The sequence below is a fragment of the Coregonus clupeaformis genome, chromosome 26 (assembly GCF_020615455.1).
Source record: "Coregonus clupeaformis isolate EN_2021a chromosome 26, ASM2061545v1, whole genome shotgun sequence".
Classification (NCBI taxonomy): domain Eukaryota; kingdom Metazoa; phylum Chordata; class Actinopteri; order Salmoniformes; family Salmonidae; genus Coregonus; species Coregonus clupeaformis.
In genome coordinates, this window is record NC_059217.1 from 7,978,991 (window position 1) to 7,990,951 (window position 11,961).

Sequence of the window (11,961 nt, forward strand, 5' to 3'; positions counted from 1 at the left end):
CTGGGCTTAGTTGTCCTTGTCATGAGGATTCCTGGCAGCACAGTTACCTATGAAGGAGGGGAAAATAACATCCTGGTAAGACATTAACCACGCCATGTGAATGATTGAGGGAATCTGCTAAATGTTTATGTCATTTTTGGGTATGTGCATGTCTGACTCAACATGGCAATACACACTGCAGACTTTGATCTGAAACTACAGGAGACAGTAAAATAATCTGCTACCTTTGCCAGTGCACTGGGTGGGGAGAGAGTGAGAGTCACAAGTTCGCTTCGGTTGTATGCAATGCGGACACGGAAAGGTGAGCTTGAATTTATAGTTTTGTTTATGACGTGTGCCAATATTGCAGTTTGTGTTTCTACATTTGAGACTAATGTGTGTGTTTTGATTCTGTTTGGGTGTTTTTGTATGTGTTAGACGTACAGTGAGGGAAAAAAGTATTTGATCCCCTGCTGATTTTGTACGTTTTCCCACTGACAAGGACATGATCAGTCTATAATTTTAATGGTAGGTTTATTTGAACAGTGAGAGACAGAATAACAACAACAAAAAATCCAGAAAAACGCATGTCAAAAATGTTATAAATTGATTTGCATTTTAATGAGGGAAATAAGTATTTGACCCCTCTGCAAAACATGACTTAGTACTTGGTGGCAAAACCCTTGTTGGCAATCACAGAGGTCAGACGTTTCTTGTAGTTGGCTACCAGGTTTGCACACATCTCAGGAGGGATTTTGTTCCACTCCTCTTTGCAGATCTTCTCCAAGTCATTAAGGTTTCGAGGCTGACGTTTGGCAACTCGAACCTTCAGCTCCCTCCACAGATTTTCTATGGGATTAAGGTCTGGAGACTGGCTAGGCCACTCCAGGACTTTAATGTGCTTCTTCTTGAGCCACTCCTTTGTTGCCTTGGCCGTGTGTTTTGGGTCATTGTCATGCTGGAATACCCACCCACGACCCATTTTCAATGCCCTGGCTGAGGGAAGGAGGTTCTCACCCAAGATTTGACGGTATATGGCCCCGTCCATCATCCCTTTGATGCTGTGAAGTTGTCCTGTCCCCTTAGCAGAAAAACACCCCCAAAGCATAATGTTTCCACCTCCATGTTTGACGGTGGGGATGGTGTTCTTGGGGTCATAGGCAGCATTCTTCCAAACACGGCGAGTTGAGTTGATGCCAAAGAGTAGTTCTGGGCTTATTCCTCACCGTTCTCATGATCATTGCAACTCCACGAGGTGAGATCTTGCATGGATCCCCAGGCTGAGGGAGATTGACAGTTCTTTTGTGTTTCTTCCATTTGCGAATAATCGCACCAACTGTTGTCACCTTCTCACCAAGCTGCTTGGTGATGGTCTTGTAGCCCATTCCAGCCTTGTGTAGGTCTACAATCTTGTACCTGACATCCTTGGAGTGCTCTTTGGTCTTGGCCATGGTGGAGAGTTTGGAATCTGATTGATTGATCGCTTCTGTGGACAGGTGTCTTTTTTACAGGTAACAAGATGAGATTAGGAGCACTCCCTTTAAGAGTGTGCTCCTAATCTCAGCTCGTTACCTGTATAAAAGACACCTGGGAGCCAGAAATCTTTCTGATTGAGAGGGGGTCAAATACTTATTTCCCTCATTAAAATGCAAATCATTTATAACATTTTTGACATGCGTTTTTCTGGATTTTTTGTTGTTATTCTGTCTCTCACTGTTCAAATAAACCTACCATTAAAATTATAGACTGATCATTTCTTTGTCAGTGGGCAAACGTACAAAATCAGCAGGGGATCAAATACTTTTTTCCCTCACTGTATCAGATTAATATTTAATATTGTGTGTTCATATATTGTCTTTCATGTTGAAACTCACATCTCACTAACTTTAGTTATTGTCTCTTGTTTTACCTATGTAGGCACAGGGCTGTTTGTGATGGCCGTGTCTCAGTGGATGTTCTGTGCTGCAGTGCTGCTCCTCCTCATCCAGGGGCTCCAGTGTTCTCCCACTCCCCCTGCTTGTCCTGAGCCCTGCCTTTGTCAGAGAGGTCTGCTAAACTGTTCCTCCATTGGCCTTTCCCAGGCCCAACAACATATTCCATCCACTGTCACTGAACTAGATCTATCCCACAACCTGCTGAACTCCCTTACCCCCTCGTGGCCAAGTTGGGGGCTTAAGAATCTATGGCTTGGACACAACAGCATCACACACCTGTCTCTGTGTGTTCGGAGGACCTGGAGGGGTAAACATTGGAAAGTCCCCCTCTCACATAGCAGAGGGAGATGTGTGTCCTGGGCCCCGGCTCTGCAGCTGCTGTCTGCTGAGATGAACCAGCTAGAGATGATCCCTGAGGGTGAGTCTCTTTCACACACACACACACACAAATACATAAGGAATTGCTTCGCTGTACTATAGATGTAGTTACACTAATCATGAACAGGTGACTTTGCCTAACACATAAATAAGCACACATGCTCACACATACGCATTCACACCCATACTCTTATGAATGATTATCCTTAATAATTAGGACCTTGCTCTATTAGAAAATTATTAAACCAGCCCTGCCAATCACAAAATGAATTTGCCAAATCATTGCACAATCTTCAGCCAATCCTAGAGGCTATTTACTGACATTCCAATGGCTCATAAGAGGGTGTAAAAGTGCAATGATTGTGTTTTAAAAGAGGGCAACGCCTCAATCATCATTTTAAAGTAGTATTTAATCTCTATTTGTTAACATTCCATCAGAGGAGTTGAACCTTTGAGTTTTATATGTATTCACTGGTGATTGTGAGTGTTTTCTCCTAGTTTGAGGTTTGTGAGGACTGTGGGCAGTTATGTGAGCTCTATGAGACAGACAGAGGGCTCTCTATGCTGCTTGATATTCTGCTCACAGTCTCTCAGTGCTCCTCTAATGAAGCCCAGACCCACAATGTCTCACTTCAGCTTAGCAGTCTCAGCCTAGTGAAAAGAGGAGACCACAGGAGAGACTGAATATCATAGTGTGAAATAAGTGCTGTCAACAGAAACTGCTTGGCTTTAATCAATCATAACAGTACACATATTTCTACCCAACCCCAGTGATTTGTTTGTAGTCCCGGGCAGTGGTGTAAAGTACTTAAGTACAAATACTTTAAAGTGCTACTTAAGTCATTTTTGGAGGGTATCTATACTTTACTATTTATATTTTTGACAACTTTTACTTTTAATTCACTACATTCCTAAAGAAAATAATGTACTTTTTACCCCATTCATTTATCCTGACACCCAAAAGTACTTGTTACATTTTGAATGCTTAGCAGGACTTGAAAATGGTCCAATTCACACACTTATCAAGAGAACATCCTTGGTCATCCCTATTGCCTCTGATCTGGCAGACTCACTAAACACAAATGCTTTGTTTGTAAATTATGTTTTAGTGTTGGAGTGTACTCCTGGCTATCCGTAAATAAATACAAAACAGGAAAATTATGGCGTTGGTTTGCTTAATATAAGCAATTTGAAATGATTTATACTTTTACTTTTGATACTTAAGTATATTTTTGGGTAACACTTTACTTGACACCCAGTGTCATAACACAATATGACATGCTTATAACCATGTCATAATATGTCATAACAGCTGACATAACGTGTCATAACCTGTCATAATATGGTCATAACACTGTCATGACCCATATATTTACACCCGTTGTGACATATATTGCGTTATTTTATGGCTGGTTATGAGACCACATTTATTCAAATTAGTTTGTCCCCTGCCAAGAAGTTTCCTTCTGTTTAAAAGTTAGTTTCTTAAATCCTTTGTTGTTGGTGGAATTAATTATTTAGTCATGTTTTTTTTTTCATCATATTTTAAATAGCTTGTAGAAAATGCACTTTATGGCACCGTCATGAAGCATTATGACCATCCTGTGTCATTTTACTAGGACTAAGAAAATACACTTTATGACACTGTCAAGAAGCATCATAATCATATAAGCTAGATAGGCCTATCACGTACATGCCCTTATGTCAGTCATCAGTTAAAAAGAGGGTGTCTTGTCCTGTTCCTTAAATCTGCTCCTGCATTCATCCCAGTCATCAGCAACAGAGCATTGGGGTGTGCGCAATTACAATTATAATTTAAATATGGTCAATAAAAAAACAAATATATACAACATAAACATACTGTTGACACGTAGGCTATGATGTAATGGAATGTTTTGCCTTGTGTGGTAGGTTTTGTGGATTTTGACACTTATGTAGGTGTCATAACCAGCCATACAATAACTACTGTGGTAGGTTTTGTGGGTTTTTACACTCTTTTGTAGGTGTCATAACTAGCCATAAAATAACGCAATATATGTCACAACAGGTCTAAATATGTGTCATGACAGTGTTATGACCATATTATAACAGGTTATGACAAGTTATGTCAGCTGTTATGACATATTATGACATGGTTATGACCGTATCATAATGTGTTATGACGCTAGGTGTCAAGTAAAGTGTTACCACCAAATACTTTTAGACTTTTACTCAAGTAGTATTTTACCGGGTGCCTTTAACTTTTACTTGAGTCATTTTCTATTAAGGTATCTTTACTTTTACTCAAGTATGATGATTGGGTACTTTTTCCACCACTGGTCCCAGGACAGAATATTCAGTGTATAGTTAAAAACAAAATGGTTACAAGTACTCTACAATGTTATTGTCAATTACTCAAATACTGTTGGCCCCAGGTCTTGTTATACATTCTAGTAAAAAGACCACTGGGTCATTATGTTATCACCACACCGTAGAAGTGTCACCATAATGGCCCAGGGAAGTAAACACTACAGTGTGTACACTAGAGTAAATTATATTATTATATATTATATTATATTATATTATAGAGTAAACAGTGGGAGGAAACCCTATCAGTGCCTGTAGTTCAGTCCTGACAGGTATAGGCAGCAGTACGGACATGTAAGGGCAGGTATTCATTCATCTCAGGCTGGTATGCTGCTCGTAAAGCTCTAGGAGGAATGTCAGGCTGCTGCCCATGTATAGAACAGTACAAAGGTGAGCAGGGGACTCACACCTTTCAAATACCATCCTCTGTGCATTTATACAGAGGACAAACAGGGGCCGTCCCAGTCATCTGTGTAATTACACCAATGTTACTCTAATGTGTTTGTCTTTTGTTTTTCAGGCCTGGGAGGCAGTGAGTTGCTACAGGTGCTGCAGCTCTCCCACAACAGGATCTCTGACCTGCGACCTGGAGACCTGAGCAGGTGCCCCCTTCTGAGAGAGCTCCACCTGCAGCACAACCGTATCTCCAGCCTCCACCCACTGGCACTCAGGGACCTGCCGGAGCTCAGGGTAACTATACACACCAGCCATTTTGTTATCCTTTTCTTCCCACCTGACCAGATTTTTGATATTCATGTTCATAATGTCATCCTTCAAGGTCCTGGATCTGAGCTTCAACTTGTTGACCACGATCACTCCATCAGCCTACCTGTCGCTGCGTAAACTGAATGCCCTGGTGGAGGTGAGTGGGAACAGGTGGAGGTGTGACTGCAGCCTGCGGAGCTTGAGGAGGAAGATGACCTACGACAGGGACAGGGCCCTGCAGCAGACCTGGAGGGGGGTGATGTGTTCCTCCCCCTCCACCCACGCAGGTAGAGACCTGTTACACCTGGAGGACAGTGACCTCACCTGCTCTACTGCTGAGAACAGGGTGGGGCTCCACCAGGATGTGACAGCGGATAAAGGGACAGAGATCCTGCTGCCCTGTGGCTCTTCAAAGCAAGGTAACACACTTCTTTCACTTCTGATACATTACACCAGGGTACTTAATTGTTACCCAGAAATAATTTGATATTGATATAAAAACAGCTGCATTGGACCTTTCATTTCTTTGTTTGTGTGTGATGAGTATATGGCTAACAACCATAAGAATTGTAATCACGCTTGGCTTTATAACAGTATCCCACTGTTTGTGATTTGTTCTAGATTCAACATGGTGGACGCCCAATGGACAAGTTCCTGGGAGCCAGGCAGGCCTGCTGATCAGTGATATCACAGAGCGAGATGCAGGACTGTACGTGTGCGTCTCTGGGCCAGACGAGGAGTCTGTGTCTGTATTCGACCTGCGCGTTCACAAGACACAGAGGAAAACCAGAGACACTAGGAGTTTACACAGGGAGCGGCTACAGATTAACCCAGAGTTAGGCAGCATCCAGAGGGAAGGTCAGGAGACAGACCTGAACTCTCTAGGCCTCCACAGGGCTATCCAGAGAACACAGTCTGACCTGGTCCTGGCTGTCTGCCTGTCTGTGTTCATCACCTTCCTGGTAGCATTTGTACTTGGTGCTCTGACCAGACCTCTCCTGGACGCTCTCTGGAGGAGGTGCTGTAGGTGCTGTAACCGTACCAAGCAAAGCCCCTCCCCACCCGAGTCGGTCTCCTATGCTGGGCGGGCCCCCTACGACAACGAGGCCTATTCAGATGAGGAGGAGCAGGAGGAACTAGGGACACACAGGGAGAGGAGAGTGACATTTAGCGGCCATCCTTCAGAACTAAGGGATCAGAATAGCATTCCATACTATGATACTGTGGCCAATGGCAGACAGGACAACCTTGTTGGGGAATATGATGCAACATATGAGAATGTTCAGGAGAAGGATACCTCACACCCCTCCCTTGAGGTCTATCACCCGCCTGAGGAGGAGAAGCCTAGGGCACGGGACTCAGTCAGCTCAGGAAGCTCCCAACATGACAGCCCAGAGACAGACACTCACAGTAGAGACAGAGACCTCTCTGATATCTCTCTGGGTGAACCACAAGGGGGCGCTTACCCAGTCCATACCCACGGCATGGAGTTTAAATCCATCCCTGACCCAGATGAGTTGCAGGGGTGTCGAAGCTCATCTGTGTCTTCACACTCTGACCAGGACAGTCCAGATAGGGGTCAGGATATGGACTGGCCCAAAGACAATTTGGCTCAGAGATTGGAGGAGGCGCACAAGACCCGGAATAATCCCTGGGAGCCTCAATCCCCCCAGAAGGAAGACGACTCCTTTGAGCGGAGTTCAGATTTACCTACGGTTAAACCAGTTGATGTGCCACAGATCAATATTGGCAGAGTGGGTGAGATCCCTGGATTTACCGCTGAGCCCTTTGCTGATTGGAAATCAAACATGGCAGATCCCAACCCAATGGATCCTGAGCTGTGGAACGACAGCGGAGAGAGCTTTGAGTTCCCTGATTCCATCCGAAGTGCATCGGCACGGTCCAGTAGTCAAGATCTCTCAGGTTCTGCTTTTGCCGATCAGTTGAGAAAAGAGTATGAACAAGCGCAGAATAAAGAAACGCTTGTAAAAGACCAGAGGGAGAATGATAAGTCTAGCTCCAGCAGCTCAAGTGACAGTGGCAATGAACCTACAGAGTACACTGTGAACCCAGAGACGGAGGTAGTGAAGGAGAAGGAGATTGTCCAGGATGCACTGCTTACACATGATAGCACCCCAGACCCTGCTGCAGTGAACCCCTATCTCAAACATGATGTCAGTTCGGATACGCAGCACTATAAGGACCCAGTCAGTCCCTCTCCAGATGAGGAAGGATTTAATGTGAGTGAACTGAGACAGAAAGTTCAACGCTCTCCTGTGTTTTCAGAGCACTCTGATTCGTCCAGTGATTGTAGGGATGAACCCACAAAGTACACAGTAAACAAGGAGAGCGATGAGGAAGAGGAGGATGAAGCTCAAGTCCCAGATGTCACACACAAAGATCCATCTCTCAGTCTTGGAGATATTAATGTATCTTTGGCCCCAAGGAAAGCTCTCAATATTGGCTTCTCCAAGGAGGGTTTTCAATATCAACCAGAGCCTGAGACCAGGTCGACTGGCTTGGATCTAACCACCCAGAGTGCAATCAGCACAAAGGAGCCCCTTCCCCAACCTTCATTGCCCTCAGATGTGGCAAGGGTTGAAGACCCACCAGTTTCAGTCTACATCCCCAGACTCAGTAAGCGTCTAGATATCCAGCCTCCTCAGAAAGCTTCACCTGCTCCCCCAAAAACACCACCAACCTCTGAATCCTCTTCCAGCAGTGAGAGTAAAGATGAGACTACAGATAACTCAGTGAAACTTGACAGAGAGGTCCCAGATGTCTCACATAATAATTCATTTCTCAGTCTTGGAGACATTAATGTCTCTTTGGCGCCAAGGAAAGCTCTCAATATCGGCTTCTCCAAGCAAGGTTTTCACTATCAACCAGAGCCTGAAAACAGGTCGACTGGCTTGGGTCTTTCTTTCCAGAGTGCCATCACCCCAAAGGAGCCTTCATTGCCCTCAGACGGGACAACGGCTGGAGAGTCTCCAGCTCCATTCTATATCCCCAGCCTCAGGAGACGTCTGGATATTCAGCCTCCTCAGGACACTCCACTTGCTGCTCCACAAACACCACCACCCTCTGGTTCACCCTCTTCCAGCAGTGAGAGTGAGGATGAGACTACAATTAATCAGAAGAGAGAGGAGATAGCTAAGGTCCCAGATTCATCTTTCATTCCCGCAGGCATTGATGTCTCTTTTGCTCCAAGGAAAGCACTCAATATTGGCTTCTCCAAGGAGGGTTTTCAATATCAATCAGAGCCAAATTCGTCTGGCATGGGCCTAACCTCCCAGATTGCCATCAGTACAAAGCAACCCCTTCCCAAATCTTCAATTCCCTCAGATGGGACAAGGGATGAAGAGTCTCTAGTTCCACTCTATATCCCCAGATTCAGGAGACATGTGGATATTCAGCCTCCTCAGGAGACTCCACCTGCTGCCCCACGAACACCACCACCCTCTGGTTCGTCCTCTTCCAGCAGTGAGAGTAAGGAACTTGACAGAGAGGTCCCAGATGTCACACACAAGGATCCATTTCTCAGTCTTGGAGACATTAATGTCTCTATAGCCCCAAGGAAAGCTCTCAATATCGGCTTCTCCAAGGAGGGTTTTCAATATCAACCAGAGCCTGAGACAAGGTCGCCTAGCTTGGGTCTCTCCTCTCAGAGTGCTATCACCCCAAAGGAGCCGCTTCCCCAAAATCGATTGCCAGGAGGGACAAGGGCTGGAGAGTCTCCACTCGATATCCCCAGCCTCAGGAGACGTTTAGATATTCAGGCCCCTCAGGAAACTCCACCTGCTTCCCCAGGTTCACGCCCACCTGCTGGTTCATCCTCTTCTAGCAGTGAAAGTGAGGATGAGACTACAATTAATCAAAAAAGAGAAGAGAAAGCTAAGGTCCCCGATTCATCTTTCATTCCCACAGGCATTGATGTCTCTTTTGCTCCAAGGAAAGCACTCAATATTGGCTTCTCCAAGGAGGGTTTTCAATATCAATCAGAGCCAAGTTTGACTGGCATGGGTCTATCCTCCCAGATTGCCATCAGTACAAAGGAGCCCCTTCCCAAATCTTCAATTCCCTCAGATGGGACAAGGGATGAAGAGTCTCTAGTTCCACTCTATATCCCCAGATTCAGGAGACATGTGGATATTCAGCCTCCTCAGGAGACTCCACCTGCTGCCCCACGAACACCACCACCCTCTGGTTCATCCTCTTCCAGCAGTGAGAGTAAGGAACTTGACAGAGAGGTCCCAGATGTCACACACAAGGATCCATTTCTCAGTCTTGGAGACATTAATGTCTCTATAGCCCCAAGGAAAGCTCTCAATATCGGCTTCTCCAAGGAGGGTTTTAAATATCAACCAGAGCCTGAGACAAGGTCGCCTAGCTTGGGTCTCTCCTCTCAGAGTGCTATCACCCCAAAGGAGCCGCTTCCCCAAAATCGATTGCCAGAAGGGACAAGGGCTGGAGAGTGTCCACTCGATATCCCCAGCCTCAGAAGACGTTTAGATATTCAGGCCCCTCAGGAAACTCCACCTGCTTCCCCAGGTTCACGCCCACCTGCTGGTTCATCCTCTCCTAGCAGTGAAAGTGAGGATGAGACTACAATTAATCAAAAAAGAGAAGAGAAAGCTAAGGTCCCAGATTCATCTTTCATTCCCGCAGGCATTGATGTCTCTTTTGCTCCAAGGAAAGCACTCAATATTGGCTTCTCCAAGGAGGGTTTTCAATATCAATCAGACCCAAGTTTGACTGGCATGGGTCTAACCTCCCAGAGTGCCATCAGTACAAAAAAGCACCTTCCCAAATCTTCAATTCCCTCAGATGGGACAAAGGATGAAGAGTCTCTAGTTCCACTCTATATCCCCAGATTCAGGAGACATGTGGATATTCAGCCTCCTCAGGAGACTCCACCTGCTGCCCCACAAACACCACCACCCTCTGGTTCACCCTCTTCCAGCAGTGAGAGTGAAGATGAGACTACAATGAACCAAAAAAGAGAAGAGGAGAAAGCTAAGGTCCCTGAAGTCACATATAAGTATCCATCTCTCAGTCCTGGAGACACACCCATTAATGTCTCTTTTGTTCCAAGGAAAGCTCTCAATATTGGCTTCTCCAAGGAGAGTTTTCAATATCAATCATCAGAGTCAAAGTATGAGAGTATCACCACCACAAATGATAGAGGCTTTCAGGAAGACACCAAGCCTGCTCCCAAACTGTCTTTGCCCAAAACATCAAGCCTTTCCTCCGCCTCCTCAGACAGGGCGAGAGCTGAGGAGCCACCAGTTCCACTCTACATTCCTGGACTCCGGAGGCATCAGAATATCCAGCCCTCTCAGGATGCTCCACTTGCCAAATCGTCCTCTGCTAGCAGTGAGAATGGAGATGAGCTTACAGAACACACAAAGAAACCAGGGAGAGACGTCACAGATTTCTCGCTCAGTCCTGGGGACACACCCATTAATGTCTCCTTCACCCCAAGAACTGCTCTCAATATCGGCCTTTACAACCCAGCCAGTACCACAGATGAGGTAGAGAGGAAGACCGGAGCAGAGGACAGGTGGGATAGGCCAGGGCTTGGTGGTCTGAAGGCGCTGTCAGAGACACAAAGGTGGGACACAAAGGACAGTTCTACAAACATGAATGTTTCTTTCTCTCAAATGAGTGCTCTCAATATCAACTCAGACAGCAGCACAGATGAGGTGGGCAGGAGAGCCATAGCAGACTACAGCAGCCCCATTCTAGAGGGCACCATTAGCAGAAAGGACGGAGGCTTTGAGGAAGAAACCAATCCCTCTCTCAAACTGTCTTTGCCTAAAACATCACGCTTTTTCTCCACTTCCACTGATGAGGCGAGGCATAGAGAGTCTCCACTCCAAATCCCCCGCCATAGGAGGCGTCTAGTTGTAGACATTCAGCCCCCCCTGGCTCCACCTGCTGCCCCAGGAACACCATCACCTTTCCCAGAGGGAGAAGAGGCAGCTGGTTCTGGATGGAAGAGCAGGGGACAACAGAGGAGGAGAGCCATGGATGGATTTGGCCGTACCGCCATGACACAGGGAGATGAGGGAGAGAGGAGCTATATGGGGTTATTGGCTGCTAAACCATTCGGCACAGCTCGTCAGTATCAGAGCATTACCTCAGAGACCATTATGACCACACAGCATAGTGAGATCTCTGAGAGGGATGGTTCTGACCTGACCTTCTCCACTGTGAGACACAGTGAGGCTTAAGACCGACTGTATTTGTTTGTGCTGATTTAAGAAAGGTTGCATTTAATATTGAGAAAAACGCAGCAGATGACAAAGAGATCAGATGTTGGATATGAGTAATTTGTGCTGTAAAACAAGACATGTTTATCGTAATGAAAATAGCTGTTTATATGACTTTGAATGATATAATAGACTGAGGGATTGTAAAGGTGGGAGCATTAAACACTATTTTAATTTCCCAGATTCTCGTCCTTACCTACCTTACTCGATACACAAATCCCCTTTTTCTTTTGCTACAAAAAAGATCTTCCTGACTGCCTCCTCCACATGATGTGTATGTACAGACTGGTCTCATAGACTAGACGTAGCATAGTAAATGTAAATCCGGGACACTCAAATGAGTA

General features: G+C 45.6%; 1 protein-coding gene across 1 annotated transcript; it reads left to right on the forward strand.

Annotated features, from left to right (window-relative positions):
* Positions 1–250: 250 nt before the first annotated feature.
* Positions 251–11,961, forward strand: LOC121540164 (nascent polypeptide-associated complex subunit alpha, muscle-specific form-like). Its single transcript, XM_041848808.2, has 5 exons — positions 251–301; positions 1,897–2,331; positions 5,158–5,327; positions 5,416–5,761; positions 5,964–11,961. Exons 1-5 carry the CDS (start codon positions 286–288, stop codon positions 11,576–11,578), a joined length of 6,582 nt encoding a protein of 2,193 aa, XP_041704742.2. The 5' UTR covers positions 251–285; the 3' UTR covers positions 11,579–11,961.

Coding starts and splice junctions, on each gene's coding strand:
- LOC121540164 (XM_041848808.2), top strand. Junction 2,332..5,157: donor GCTAGAGATGATCCCTGAGG/GTGAGTCTCTTT, acceptor TTTGTTTTTCAG/GCCTGGGAGGCAGTGAGTTG. Junction 5,328..5,415: donor GGGACCTGCCGGAGCTCAGG/GTAACTATACAC, acceptor TCATCCTTCAAG/GTCCTGGATCTGAGCTTCAA.